This window comes from Cavia porcellus, unplaced genomic scaffold (assembly GCF_034190915.1).
Source record: "Cavia porcellus strain 051 isolate PalLab524CR breed Dunkin Hartley unplaced genomic scaffold, mCavPor4.1 scaffold_3, whole genome shotgun sequence".
Lineage (NCBI taxonomy): Eukaryota > Metazoa > Chordata > Mammalia > Rodentia > Caviidae > Cavia > Cavia porcellus.
The window spans coordinates 102,281,305-102,297,611 of record NW_026947486.1 but is presented as its reverse complement, the minus strand read 5'-3'; the positions used below and the strand labels follow the sequence as shown (position 1 = coordinate 102,297,611).

At 36.9% G+C, this 16,307-nt stretch overlaps 1 protein-coding gene across 1 annotated transcript in view; it reads right to left on the bottom strand.

The window, feature by feature from the left end:
• The window catches only part of Adgrg4 (adhesion G protein-coupled receptor G4), a 90,874-nt gene that overhangs the window by 28,039 nt on the left and 46,528 nt on the right, over positions 1 to 16,307 (bottom strand). The window contains exons 11-13 of the mRNA XM_063245599.1: positions 11,782 to 11,998; positions 10,401 to 10,560; positions 2,511 to 2,645 (exon numbers count right to left, since the gene is read on the bottom strand). Of these exons, the coding sequence (XP_063101669.1) occupies positions 2,511 to 2,645; positions 10,401 to 10,560; positions 11,782 to 11,998 (512 nt within the window). The remainder of the gene's footprint in view (positions 1 to 2,510; positions 2,646 to 10,400; positions 10,561 to 11,781; positions 11,999 to 16,307) is intronic.

Genomic DNA, 16,307 nt, shown 5'->3' with positions numbered 1-16,307 from the left:
TGGTTGTCCGTATTGGAAAGGCCAATAGTAGAGACATCCATGATGCATAGTCCAGGGTTTAATTAAGTTCCTCTCTGGCTTCATTTCTCTTACCTACAAATGGTGGCTATGCTGGGGAATAAACAAATTCATTCCTCACCCTTCCATCTTTTGTACTCTAGGCTCAAGGGTTCCTGTTATGCCTCTGACCTTTACAGGAGCTGTTACCTCTGCCTGAGACCTCCTGCCTTTTCCCTCCTCATCCTCTCCCATCTTTTAGCTCCTATAGGGCTCTGGTGTCCACTGAAGGCGCTCTTATACAAGGCCATTGCAGCTTTCCCAAATGACAGTAGGGGCCCTCTTCTACATCCCAGAGCCCCAAACTATATTGTTCTTGCTTTGCATCTTTTCCCCTTTCTGAGAACTGCAGCTAGTGGAGGAGTAGAAGACAAGGCAGATGATGTTCAAGAGTGGTGTCTCTCTAACAATTTCTAAGGGAATACGTTATAATGTAAAATTTTGATCAAAAGATGTTAGAGGAAGCAGAATGAAAGCACAGCTGTGAGAATCAAGAACTGAAACAAAAAAAGGGAGTAGAGAGTGGCATATCTTGTTAGCACTCACTTTTCAGCAGTCAGTAGCACAAATCCAAGCCTCGGGTCCCCCTATAAGTGTTAGAGAATTCAGGTCTCTACTCTCCTCCATCACTCCATGAGTTCCCTAATGATAGGCACCATGTCTCCCAGGCTCAGTATTGAATCCTCGGCATTGAACACAACATAAGACATGGAGTAGGAATTCATTAAATATTTGCTGAATTAATAAATGATTAGGTGAATAAACTGTCGCCTTCAGCCAGTGCCTTCCTGTGTCTGGGTGTCAGTGTCTTTCTTGATACAATGAGGAGATGGGGCACTATGAGTAATGAGAAGCTTTCCAGCTCTGAATTGGATGGCAGACTAGTTCTAATCCTTCTTCATCTGGCACGATGTCATCTGTAGGCTAATCTTGGCAAAGATCTTTAATCTATTTCGGTGGAAAGTGTTGGTGAATAAAAATTACTTAATAAGTGAGAAGTCTATGGAAAGCAAGTTCATCTCTTATTCCAAGAGACAAACACAACCCTTTGAAAACAGGAGCGATACTAAGATAAAAATAATGGTGTCTCAGATGTTTCCAGAGAAATGACAAGACTATCAAAAGGGTCAGATAACTACAGGCCACATTTTAAACTTTTAATTGATATTTTTGCCCACTAAAAATTATTTCCCAGGGGTCAGGGATTAGAGCAAGGGCTTGCTAACCACAGGTAGGCATGCTGGGTAGAATTTGAGCAAAGTCTACAAGAATAAATTTAGATAGAAAAGTGGCTAATGGAACGCCAGGGGAATATCATACACACATAAGTGATAAGGAATGTGGTATATTTTAAATTGACCAGTACAATCTCCCCATGAATATTTCACCATTGGAAGTTGTTTTCACTGGATGATCTTCTTAGAAATTCAGTGCACCTGAGAAATCCAGTGCAGTAATCTCCTAAATACACGACCTGGGTTTGATTCCCAGCTAGGTCACTTCCTAACTCTGTGTCATTGGGTAAAATTACTTCATCTCTTTGAGTGCCAGCTTCTTGGGAGAAGTAGATGAGATAATAAGGGTAAATATTAACAATTATTGTGTTCGACATCATGCAAATGTTGCTGTCTTCCAAGAAGCTAGCGTTCTGAGGGAATAGGCCTTTTGGCAGGTTAAGAGCAATGAAAAGATAATTAAAATAGCAATGCAAGCACTGATGATGGTGCTTACTACATACCAGGCAATACTGTAACCACTTTATACATATTACCTCCATAGTTCTTCAAAAGTTCCATAATATGCTACTCCTGCCCTATTTTGCATAGGAAGAAACTAAGGCACACGAACACTGAACAGCTCGCCCAAGCTTGTACAGATAGGATATGGCAAAGCCAGCTTCAGATACCACCATCTCCTGACCCCTGAGTCCGTCCTCTTCATCATTTCATCATACTGCCTATTTTAGAGGGGGAAGGATGGAGCCCTCAGAAAAGGTTCTGTGCAGGTGGGGAGGAAAAACAACAAATGTACACAGACAAGTGACTGCTGAACCCCACCCAGTTTCAAAGAACTTCATCCACAAGGGTGGGTGCATTGGCTGGGATGAGCCAGGAGAGAGTTTGGAGAAAAGCACTGGCACGTCCGAAGGGCTTTTCATCAGGAGGACATGTTGTTCCTTTTTAGATTTCAAACTTCTTGAGGTCTCTGTTTGGTCACTAGATAATCTTTAAGTCCCTATCCAAAGCTGAGAAACTGTGAAAATTAAAAACTGAAGAACATCATTAAAGTAGACGTTGATTCATGTTGAGGGCCAGGGGTTGTGCTGAAGGACTTGTAGAATCAATCAGAAAGTCTTCTAAAATAAACAGAACACTATGAAAATTGCAGGAGCTCATAATTAGAGTGAGTCACCATATGTCAGTTCATGACAGCTATTAGAGGCAAGAACTTACCTTAAAGAGTGAAGTTTGGCCAAAAAAATTAAACAAGATGGTTTGTAAGTTGTTAAGAGGAATTTTCTCCCTCAGTGACTTAGGCAAATATATGGAAGTCAAAACCCTCCCCGGAGGGACAGCACCTAGGTAAATCTGCCAAGAAAAGCCAGGAAATGAAAACTGGAGTCTCCATGCATCAGAGTGAAATCCCGATCCCCATCCCAGAGCATCCTGCATAGGGCTGAGAGCTGGAAACTAACTTCAAAGTATAGACACATGTACAGACACGAAATGACAGACCAATTGGTGCCTATAGACACACACACACACACACACCAAACACATTTCTTTCTCTCCAAGCATAGCTCTAAGCTTCTCTTCCTTTAACCTGGTTCCACCTGGTTAATAATAGCAGTCAGAAGGGGAATGGCATTTTACATAATTTGCCTTAATTCTCCTAAATAAAGGCCAGTCTTGGAAATCAGGTCATCTTACCCCCATATAGTTCTGAAAGTAGAAAAAACAAGCTAAAACAAAACAATGAAAACTATGTGATAAACTTAACTCACAGTTTTTTCATTAAAATTGGGGCAAGGAAACAAGGCATTATTAGTCTTTAATAATTCTTCTCCAAGACTCATGAGCAGAAAAATTTACTCATTCGATTGATAATATTACTTGATATGTACTAGAATATTTTTGAAAGTGAAAGGCATATTATCATAAATTACACTGGGACAGAGTTATAATCTGGCTGGTCCCAGGCAAAAACAGAACAGCAGCCTTCCTTGCATTCCCTTACTCAGTGCCTTTATCAACCTTGAGAACAGAGTGCATTACGATAGCAGGAAACCAAGGCTCAGAGAAGTTAAGTGATTTGTCCAAGAACACCCAATGAGAAGGCTGAACAAAGGCATATGTGGTTTGGAGTATGCTTTTCCTATTACCCATGTTATCTCCAAAAGAGCTATTCCTTAGTTGGGTACATGATGAAGAGATGAAAGTTTATAATATTTCTAAAAATAACTTGTAAGCCCTTAAAACATGTGGTACTTCTAGTAAAAATAAACATTGCTTGAGCAAATGAGTGTCACAGAAAGGGCATGATTTAGTTTCAGTGTGCAGGCAGTTTGGCACCAAGAATGTCAATGAGGTTGGTTGGTGGGTTGGTTGGTTGGTTTATCTACTAATATTTACAACAGAAAAACCCATATGTAAACAAAATGCAATGGCAGGTCAATATCTGCTCCCAGTAGAGTAAGTAGTTCCGGAAGAACTTGACCTCCCTGCACATAACAACAATATGAACTAACAGTGACTTGAAGGCACTGGAAAATGAATGAAAGTGGAGAAGTTCTGGAGAATAGACATTTGGAGAAAGGTAACCTCAAAAGGGAATTACCTGTTTTACAGCTGTTAGTCTCGTGCTAGGCTGAAACTAATGCAGTGAGGGACACCTAAACTCTAAGGGAAAACCTGAATTCTTCCTTGTGTAAAGAATCAGAAAACTCAGGTCAGAAAAACCACAGGTACTGGAAGGGGGGAGGGGGACATCTGGAATGGAGAGAGCTAGACAGAGAAAGTCCAAATTATAAGTACAAACTCTGTACAAATATCTGCCTGACCAGTTCATCATATATGTATAGTACAGACTCCAATTTAGAATAAAGAAACTTAACTGAGATTTTTTAACTGCCACCTAGGATGAGGAATTTACAGTTTAATTCCAGCCGAGTTTATCACCTAGTATAATAAAAACAGTTTTCAGGGAAATATAGTAGAATTGAGTCCCAACAATATAAAATTCACAATGTCCAGAACATAATCCAAAATCACTTGATATGTGAAGAAAGAAAAATTTCTGATCTGCTTTAAAGTGAAAACACAATCAACGGAGGTCAATCCTGAGATGATTCAGGTGTTTTAGTTAGCAGGCAAGGATTTTAAAGAAGCCAGTATAACTACACTCATGTATTTAAAAGAAAATATGTTTATAATTAATGTAAAGTGAGTAAATAGGAGCAGAAACCAAGAAAAGGAGGAAGGGGGGATAAAGAAGAGAAGGACAAAGTAAAAGAGGAGAAAGAGAAGAAAACAAATTCTAGAACTTCAGATACAGTGTAAGATTTTAAAAACTGCATCAGATGGGGTCAATAGCAACATGATGATAACAAATGCTGACAAATGATGATAAATTAATAGAAATGATTCCACCAGAAGAATAGAAAATAAAATAAGTAACAACATAAAGTATCAAGGCCTGGTGGGGCAGTGTTAAAAGGCAACAGGGATAAGGAGGCACAATGGTGAAGAAATAGTATATGATGAATTAATGGTGGGAATACATACACTACAAGTTCAAGAAACTCAACAAACCCCAACCAAAATTAAATACAAAGAAAAACATGCTTAGGTCCATCATAGTCAAACTGCAGTAATTCAAAGAAAAAAACTAAAGAAGTAAGAAAAAAAATGACACATTACATATCACATTCAGAGAAACAAAAATTCTCATCAGAAAACATGGAGATCAGAGGAGGGTAATTTTCAAAACAATGGTGCTGTATAGGCAAATCTATACTTTTATAGCAAGCAAAAAATCCTTTACGAATAAGTGAGAAATAAAGACATTTTTCAGGCATATAAAAGTGAGACAATTCATTATCAGGTTTAACTACGAGAAATGTTAACTGAATTTCTTGAAGCTGAAGGGAAACGATACCAATGAAAAGACTGGAGAGCATCAGAAATGACAAATACCTCGGCAAATAAAACAGGTTATTTTTCTCTCAATTTCTTTATGTTACACAGAACTTTTAAAGCACTGATTAGAACATTCTGTTGTGAGAGTTATGATCTTTCTAGATTAAAAAATATGAAAATCATAGCCTAAAGAACAGGGGATGTAAACAGATATTTATGATTCAGAATTTCTACATTTCTCATGGAGTAGAAAAATATTAACTCTGAGTAGACTGTGAAAATATGAGTATTTATATGGTAATCTTTAGAGTAAGCATTAAAAACAATATAGACATAAGTAAAGGACATGTAAAAATAAAATATAATTGTAGATATAGAGTAAAGCAAAGGGCAACAGGACAAGAGGAACAGAGAAGCAAAATCTAGAGGAATAGCTAAAAATTAAATAAGATGGTAGTCCTAACTCTACCCATGTAAATAATTGCATTAAACGTTATTAGACTATACACTCATATTTAAGGCAAATATTATCAAGATGGATTAAAAAGTGAAGCACAAACTACATGCTATCTATAAGAACTATGCTTTACATATGAAGACACACAAGTAGTTACAAAATATCAGATATATATGAACAAGCATAAAACAGCTGGGAAGGCTAGATTTAAATCAGAGAAAATACTCTAAGACAGAGTGTTGTTGGAGATAAACAGGCATATTTCATAATGATAAATAGGTTAGAATTAGGACTCATATTAGAAAGATATAACATTATAAATATTTATGCACATAATAAAATAGCCTCAAAAGAAATAAGGTAAAATCTTAATAAATAAGATTTATTTATTTATTGTCTTAAAGAGAGAATGATAATTACACAATCTAAAAGTTAGAGAATTTAGCGGTCCTCTCAAATAGGAAACAGCCAGGAAAAAATCTGTAAAGACACAGATGATCCAACAGCACTATCAGCCACCCTGACTTAATTAATCATTTTAAAACAACATGTCAAACAACTATAAAATACACATTTTTCAATAGACCACACACTGGGTCATAAGACAAGTTTCAATAAATGCAAATCAACTGAAATTATAGCAAGTACTGTATATTCTGTTAACAAAATAAAATAAACAAGAAATCAATTATAGTAAGATATTCTCAAACATTTTGGATTTTAACAACACGTTGCTAAATAACCCGTGCATTAAAGAAGAGAGAACTGATAGCTAACGAAAATAAATACAACATAAAAATTTAAATATTATTGCCAAAAGAGTGCTTAAAGCAATATTCACAGCTTCTTGTGATCATATTAGAAAAGAAGAAAGGTCTAAATCAATGGCCTAGGATCACATTAAGAAGCTAGATAAAGAGAAAAATAATCTCCAGGGAAGAACAAGGATAGAAAACAAAAGATAAGATCAGACACCAACGAAGTAGAAAACAGGCCATAGGGAAAATTAACAAGGCCAAAATTTGAATCTTGGAAAGGATCAATAAAACTGAAAAATCCCTAGCTATATTGACCAAGGAAAAACAAGAAAAGAAATGATCAATATTAGGAATGAAAGAGGAGTTATCATATAGATCAGAGGTGGGCAAACTAGTCAGCAGACCAAATCCTACTCAAGGCGTGTTTTGGTGTTGCCCTGAGGAAAGAATGGATTTTACATTTCTTTTTTTTTTAAGGTTGCACAAAAGAGAACTAGGTCTAAAATATCTTATTGGCAGTTTAGCGAATAAGTTTTCTAACTCTTGTTAAAACTCCTATAGCTGCTTAAAAAATATTTAAATGTATGAACCAAGCACAACAAGCTTGACAACATAGATGAAATAAAAATGTAGAAAAACATGACTAACCAAAACAGACACAAGATGAATTAGAAAAATGGAATGTCACTAGATTCATTTTAAAATTTGAATTGGCTTTCAAAACTTTTCCATAAAGAAATTTCAGACCCAGAGTGTTTCCTAATGAACCCTATCAAACATTTAATGAATAATAACATCCATGTTACACAAACCCTGAAAGTAGAAGAGGGACTATTTTCTAACTTCTTTTTATAAAGTTGGAAGAATCTTAAAGTCTGACAAAGAAATTACAAAAAAAGAATACTGAAGACCAATACACTTCGTGAACAGAAATGCAAAAATACTTCATAAAATATAAACAAACTGAAAATAGCAATATAGAAATTATAACACATGGCCAATAGTTTCTTCCAGAAGTGTAGGATTATTTCAATTTAAAGTGGAAAGTTAAGTGATTATTTCAAGAGATACAGAAAAATCACTTAATGAAATTCAATGGTTCACGGCAAAATTTTTCAGCAAACTACAAACAGAAGGTGCCTTCCAGAGTATGTGCCTGAAGTCCCAGCTACTCAAGAAGCTAAGGTAGGAGAATTCCTAAAGCCCAAGAGTTCAGGAGCAGCCTGGGCGACTTAGTGAAACCCTCTCTCAAATGAAACAATGAAAAAAAATCAACAAAGTACTTCCTCAAATTAAGATATCTTAAAAAATAATATGGCTAGCAATAGTAATCGCAAATAGTAAATACCTTTCATCTAAAATCAAGAATAAGGCAGCAATGTTGTCACTGTTTTCTTCCTTGATGACTCTCTGTAAAGCAGGTAAGAAAATCCTAGGGTGATTGGGCCTGTACTTTTGATCTTTAGTTTTAAAGGTTGATTACTTTCCGAATTGGTCTGATTCTTGGGAAAAGGGGGTTGGAAAATCAAATGTAAAAACTATTCAATTTGCAACTGCATCTAAAAATATAAAATATTTGGGAATATATTTATCAAAATATATACAGCAGCCCTGGAACTTTGGAACACTGTTGAGAGATGTAAACAGACACAAATAAATGTTATTGGATTAGAAGACCTAGTATTGCTAAGAAAGAAATTCTCCAAAAGTGATCAACAACTTCAGTCCTGATTATAATCTCAGCAAACTTTTGCACAAATTGATAAGCAGATCTAAAAATGTATATGAACATAAAAAAGGCTTAGAATAACTAAAGTGATCTTTAAAAAGAAGTTCAAAGGCTCACACTGTCTTCAAAACTTCAGCACCAAAACATTGTAATAATGACAGAAGAATCTGCAAAAGTTAAACAGAACAGCAGAGAAAACTTAGAAACAACTAATTTAAGCTTTAAAAGTTTATTGCTATTTGGTCAATGGTACCAAACCAAGACTATGGGAGAGAGAAAGTTTTCAATATACGGTTATGGAAAATTTAGAAGTATACATATAACAAAATGATCCTGAACATCTACCTCATGCCATACATAATTAATTTAAGTAATTAGGAGTATCATCCTAAACATAAAACAACTTTTAAAACCAAAGAGCTTTTAAAGGACAGCATAGCAGAATAGCTTAACGGCTTGCTGGTAGACCAAGGATTTTTAGACAAGCCATATATGGTCATTAATAAGAGAAGAAACATAAAATGGGTCTCATGAAATCTCCAATCTTCTGCTTAGAAAAAGATACCACTGAGAAAATGAACAGGCAAACTACAGAGGAAAGATTTTTGAGGCATATATCTGATAAATGACTTACATCTAAAATATATAAAGAATGCTTACAACTCAGTAAGAAGAAAACAAACCAATTTTAAAGTAAGTAAAAGACTTTTAGTAGATGATTCATTCAAGTAGATAAATGGCTAATACGAACATGAAAAATTATTCTGCATCATTAGCCACTTTAGGAAACAATGTCACAGTTTCACATAAAATTAAAAATATATCCTATGAGCCAACCATCCCAGGTATGGATATTTGTCCAAGACACAAAAAAGGTATGTCCGCGTGATACATTTACACAAATGTTTTTAGCATTATTCATAAAAGGCAAATATGGGAAACAAACTCAAATGTCTATTCATAGGAAAATAGAAAACAGTATGTGATACATGGAATATTATTGAGCAACAAAAAGAAATAAACTATGAAAGCAAAAAGATAAAACCACCCACAATGCTACATAAAAGAAGCATTATATAACATGTAACATATTATAGGATTCTATTTGTATAAAGTTCTAGAAGAAAAAAAAGGAATGATGGAAATTATCAGAAGGATCATGGCCCTGGGGATAGTAGTTTCAGAGATTGCCTGGGGGAGCTGAGGGACTTTTCAGAGGTAGTAGAGATATTTTGTATCTTGATAAAAGTTTGGGGTTATAAAGGTGTATGCCTTTGACAAAACTCAGAAAGTACATACTTAAGATTTGTACATTTTTCCATATGTAAGTTTTATAATTTTTGAATTGTGGAAAGACTGTATAATAAATACTGTGACTATTCCTATTGGAGAATAGGAAGAAAATGTTCCAACAGGAAGGGAAACTGGGGGCAAGAGTGGGGAAAGAGAAAACAAAAAATGAGAAAAGGATAAAATGGAAACAAAGCTTTTGTATATAAAGGGGTTAAAGAGAGGAGAGGAGAAGAGGGAAACAGAAGGAGCAAGTTATATCATGTGCAGGTACAAATTCCCTGTGATGAATGTGATTGTGATGTATATTTAAATATTCCAATAAACTTAATTAACAATCTCTGGCCTCCCAAATTGAGCAGTGTTAGTAACCTATTTTCTACTAACGGCTGTGGTAGTGTGACACAGTGGAAAAGGCTTAGAGTTCTTTTAATAATTGATATATAGTAATTGTACTTGTGTATAAAGAACAATGTATTTTGAAAGTGTATAATAATCAAACCAGGATAATTAGCATATCCATCGCCTCAGACATTTACCATTTCTTTGTGCTAAGCATTCTGGGCTACAACTTTAAAACCAGCCAAACATAATTTTGAATTCTGGATTAGCCATTAGGCAGCATGTCCTTGGACAAATAACTTCTCTGTTTCCTTATCAGTAGCAGGGAAGACAGCAGTGTGACACTCAACATATAATAAGGGTTCCAGATGACAGCAAATAATAAACTGACATCTGAAATGATTTTAGGTCACAAGGTTAAACACAGCATGGTTGCATATGTCATAGCCACCATTCCAATCAAGATATTAGCCTGCTAAGAGTTACATGACTCTTCCCTGTGCCATTTGCATTTTTCCTGAGGTCCCCGAGGACGAAGGCCTTAAGAGGGCCCTCTGGCTCTCCCCAGAAGCTCAGTGAGGACTGGAATGCGCTTAGTTGATTGGCTCTCCATTCCTATCTACACTCACCTCCGGGCTTGTGCCATCCTCGCAGGAGTGAATGCTGAAGGCCATGCCTTCAAAACTGCGGGCCCGCAGCACAGCCAGAGCCAGCCTGGACACCGTGATATTGGCTGTCCTCCCAGAAAACTCCATCTTGTGGCCAGCACGCTCAATGATCCTCAGAATTCTGCCGGAAACCACAGGTGAAGCGGCCAACTCCTTTGCTCCTGTAAAGCCTGTCCTCCTGACAGGATTTCCTGGCTGCAAAACTTTGCTTTTTATCTTAATCCCCTTCTTTTTATAGTTTAGGAATCATGAATCTGGTTTGGAAGGAGACAGGCCTAGGTCTGTGTCTTAACACCTCTAATTTCAAACTGTGTGGAAAAGAAAAGTGGCCTTCCTGGGCTTCAGGTTCCTCACCCAAAAAGTGGGAGGTAGTACTGGCACACATCTCAAAAGATGGTTTTGAAGATTAAATAAAATTGTTGTTTGGAAAGCCAGATCCCTCAGAACCTCACAAGTCTTACAAGAAGTTCTGCCAGTGGGCTATCGTCCCAGCACTCTGAGGCAGGAGGATTGCAAGTTGGAGTGCAATCTAAGAAATTTAGTAGTTTAGGGAGACCCTGTTTGAAAATAAAGAGTAAAAAAGAGGACAGAGATGTAGCTCAGGGCAAAGCCCTTGAACTCAATTGCCAATACCAACAATAAATAGATAAATAATTATTTTAAAAGTTCTGATTTTACCAGACGTGCGATAGAATGCCACCCCATGGTTCTAACACCAAGAGAATGCCATGATCTTACACAAACACGCAAAGACAGCACTCTGGCTGCTATGTAGAAGATGGACCGTAGAGGAACAAGAGGAGAGGCAGACAGATCAGTTAGGGGGTCACTGAAGGGGGCCAGGGGAGATAAATGAGGCTGGAACTGAAGGAGTAGAAATAGAGGACAATGGATGGATTCCACTGGAATATTTAAGAGATGGGTTGAGGTGATGGTGATTCATTTATAGCATGTATGCAGCACCTCATACAAAGTTGGTTGTTGATTGGCTATGAGCTAGAGAGGGGTAACTAGTATGATTCCTCAAGTTTGGCATTAGAAGTGCTCAGGTCAATTTTATAGAAATAGAGAAATCTGGGGAACAACCAAGGTTGGAGAAATAGGTTGCAAATTTGGCTTGGCATAACTATTGCTCTGAAAACTTATTCTCACTAGGATACAATTTAAGTGTTCTTTCACAACAGGAATTGGAGTAAAATTATCCCATTACACTGCACAGCCTGACCTTTTGATGTGTAACTACCTGACTGTTACATTTGGTGGAGACCATGTGCTAAGGATGTAATACTATCCAATTTAAATTTCATGAAATAATTTCTTTTACCAAACTATCAGTACTTACGTATTGCTTACTTGATGCAGATTGGAAGTTGAATCATTTTGCTTTTCTAAAACAGCGCTGATTATTTGTAACATAATCTGGGTTATGTTCATACTTATCTCATCACACTTTGAAATCTCGTCTACTTTTGAAACAATAATTCTGGTCTCTTCTTCATCCAGAGGCGGCGATTCGTTTATCAACTTTAAAATGTGCTCTGCAACATCATCTGCGTTCTCTAGGGAACAAAGTAGAAATGTACAAGTTCTATCACTATTCTTAGTTTGGGGCCATGCTGGTCTGCTTCCTTCCCTTTAAAAACTAAAGGGTATGAAATGGAAATATATGTCGAGATAACACAGGTTACAGAAGGAAAACATTGGACCTCAGCTTCTGCAGTACATGTAGCCCCAGAATGTAGTGCTAAGTCAAGTTTTTACTCATTGAACTCTTTTAAAAATACAGCAGGGAAATTTTTTGTCACTGAAGAATTATCTCGAAATTTGATTCTAATTAAGGCAAGGCTGTTGAGTATTGGATTAAGTAGATTCCACCTGTCCTCAAATATCAGCAAACACACAGCCTATGTTTTCACAATCAAGGGGGATGATTATAACTTTCTGTCAAGAACCATCAACCCACAGGAAAAAAGCAAATATGGACCACATAATGAAAACCAATTAATATAGATGTTTTAGACAGTAAGAACAATAGACATTAAGTCGCCCACTTTTTTCCACTCTTTATTATGGAAATTTTCAAGGATCCACAAAAGTAGAAAGAATAGTATAAAGAACCTTGTGTAGCTCATGAATCACCCAACTTCAAGAAGTGTCAATAAAAGGCTAATCTTATTTTATCTTGTCTCTCACCCACTTTTGCCCTAATCCCAGATTATCTGAAAGTAAATCCCAGACATATTGTTTCATCTATAAATATGTCAGCACTATCTTTAAAAGAAAGGACTTTAGTCTTAACCATAATCCTAATTAAATTAAATTGAAGATGAAAAATTAGCAATAGTATTCATGAACATCAAATATTCAGCCTTTCATTGTACCATAAATGTCTTTTTAAATAATTGTTTGACTCACCCTCCATGTTTAAAGTTAAGAGTCTTGTGAAACAATTACACTGCAAATTAGATTTTAGTTCAGTGTAACCATATAATGCTTAGCTGCCTCTGGTGTTTTCTTGCTTATAGCACTTAAGTTCAAGTTCAGTAAGCAAAACGTGAAGGGAAACAGTTGAAAAATACAGTCTGTTAATAAGAAAATGCCCAGAGAGATTACATTCTTGACTAATGTAACTGAGGTTATGAGTAACCGACAGATCTGGGGGGGGGGGTAATTTTGCATAATCTCAATCTCTCTCTCCCCTCCCCCTTCTCTTGCTTCCTCTCTTCTCTCTGTCAGAAGCATCTGTCCACACCTCCTTCTTATCTCCATTCACCCCAACTATATCTTCTCAAAGCCTTCATAGGCTATTTTTCTCTCTTTATCCCTTCATTTTCTTCCTTCATAGGCTATTTTTCTCTCTTTATCCCTTCATTTTCTTCCTTTATTCTCTTTTTCTACAAACAGTTCTGCCCCCATTGGTGCAAATGAAGCAATCTTAACTGAGGTCCTCTCAAACCCCATCCTTGACCATTACCCCAATCTGCCCAACGGTGCCTTAGATGGGACCCCAGTGGGCAAAGGCAGGGCTTTCCCTGAGGAGATGGGAAGAAGGGCAGGAACTGACTAAATCTGTAACTGTTTCTAAAGTTATATTTTGTTCCTATTAATATCTATCTTCTGGTTGGTTAAAGAAACCAGAAAAATGGTAAGATGTGATAGAAGGATAAAGTATCAAGCTCATTCATGAATCTTTCTACTGCTCTTATTAAACTATTCAAGCATTGTTGAAAATGGAATAGCCTGGGGCTGGGGATTTAGCTCAGCGTCATAAGTGCCTGTCTTGCAAGCAGGCAGTCGTGAGTTCGATCCCTGGTACCGATTAAAAAAAGAAAAGAAAAGAAAATGGAATAGCCGAGCTGCCTAGTCATGATTCTTTGGGTTTCAGTGGTGTGACCCCACTTGGTGCCCTCCCTGCTGTGACAGAATGAAAGTAAACAGGGCCAATGGGAGACCAACTATACTGTGGGAAATAATCATAGATGTTGCACCTAGAGTTACACACTTTTTAAGGGAAATTCAGGATAAATTACACTCATTATATAAAAATTCTAGGCCCCCAAGCAAAAGTAATCAAAGGAATCTTCCTTTATTGAAGGTAAAATGAATTGATCCTCATCGCTCTCACTACTATTAACAATTAACTGGTCAGTAATTGTAATAATCAAAACAATATCTGTTATTTATCGAGCAATTTCTGTGAGTCAATGTTCTAGTTGCCTATTGCTGCATAACAAACCACCTCAAAGTTTATAGCTTAAAACAGTAATAAATTATTGTCTCTCAGGGGTCTGAGCAGTCTTCATGGGGAAATCTCTCATGAAATTGCAGTCAGATGGCAACCTCAACTGGACACATCTGAAGGCTAGACCTGGCTGGAAGCTCAAAACTGGAGCACTAGGTCTTGGGGATGTAGCTCAGTGGGCGAGTGATTGTCTGAAGTGCACAAGGTTCTAGGCTCCATCCTCAACACTGCAAAACCAATGGAGCACTCACAAGGCTGACTGTTGATACTGACCATGTGCTTGTCAGTTAGGGCTTGGGCCTGCACCCTCTGCATATGATTTCTTCCAGTGCCTTAGGCTCAGTAGTGTGCTGGATCTGGCTTGGATGTACCAGAGTCAACTTATACCAGCTTATGACAATCAATTGCAAATCTCAGGGAATTTTGCGAGCTGGATGTTAAACATAGACATTATTAAAAATTAAATAATATAAATTACAGTTAAATATATTAAAACCAGTGGTGACACTCGAAATTTCACTCCCTAATTATTTTGCCATTATATTCATCCATGTTTTGCAATTATTTATATCCACTGTCTCTGTGTGACAACTCTTACTAACTTCATAGTCCGGTGATCACACGCAGTTTCTATTCAGTCATGGGAAGAGTACATCAAATCGTGAAAATTAGCAAATGCTACAAATTAGTACCTTTCTTCAGTAAAAGTGGTTGTTCAATATTTTCCAGCATACTGCTAGGATTCTTCCAGCATGGTATCTGGGTTCTGAGAAGAAGCATCCCAAGTGAAAGTGTATGAAAACAAAGGATTCAGAACTTTCCAGTCCTCTTAAAAATTAATGTCACAACTGGCAGCGTCACTATTTCCAGATTCTACTGTACCAAGCCAGTGACTGCGAGCCTTTGGGAGTTTTCAGGGATAACGAACAGCTGGCTGTGGCGCACATGCGGCAGGCTCACTGCCACTCACATAGGGTTATTGTGATGAATGACCGTGAAAATGCCTGTAATGACTTGCTGCTGAGTGCAGTATTCAAAATGCTAAACATCAACCCATTCCTTCTTTGACATTTGGGTCTGCTTCATACAGTAGTGGTGAACCTGTGACACATGTGCTCTTCGTTTTTCTTGTAAAACAAAATATGTTAGCACGCGAGTTTTTTTTTTTTTTTTTTTTTCAGTATTTAGGTCTAATTGCAGTGTTGGCAGTTTGTGGGTTTTGGGTTGCAGGTGGGGCGCCTGTCTGAAAAAGTTTCACCATCACTGCCCTATGCGATGAGTACCTAAATATTACTCCCTTTATACAAATGAAGAAATTAAGATGCTAAGAAATTGTAACCCTCTCCAACTCCAAAGATTGAGTCTTTCAACACCATTTTTGCTGCGTGCCTTTGCTTCTTTTCTCCATATTGTTGGGGACTGGAATGGTAGCGCTTTGCAGTCCTTCTACGTGACCTCCTGGGAGGGACTCCAGGGCCTGGTGCATCGGAGGCCCACAGCCCATCACTGAGCTACCCCACCCTGCTCTATCATTCATTCTTCATCGCTCACTGCCCCACCCTGATGGCGGGATGCACACAGACAGAAGAGAATTTTTTAAAAAGTCTTAGGTAATTGCATTAGAACCCGGTGCATCTTCAAAAGGTAGGTGACAAAATTGAGCACAAAAAAGAACTTGAAGAACTTTGAAATTAAGTGTACCATTTTAAACCTTGTGGTATTAAGCAGTTATGAAAAATCAGCATCTAAGTGAGAGAACTGAAGAGTTTTTCTCCAACTAAGATATCTAATGCTTGTCAGCAAGTTTAAAAACTAAATAAAATAAATTATTTCAGCATGAATACATTTTTATTTCCTTCACATTGTACTGATTATTTGTCAAGCTCATAATTTACAAGATGAGGATTCCTCCAAAGCTAATAAACTTCATAGTTCACTTTTTTAGTTACATACATTACAATCACATCTGTTCTTTTACTCCATAGTAGTTTATATATTATATATTACTACACATATTATGTATAATACAAATATTTTATATGGTATATGCACTTATATTTATTTAGCATTAATATGTATATTTATGTATGATATATAATTGATAATTTAGTTTTATGTCATATTAA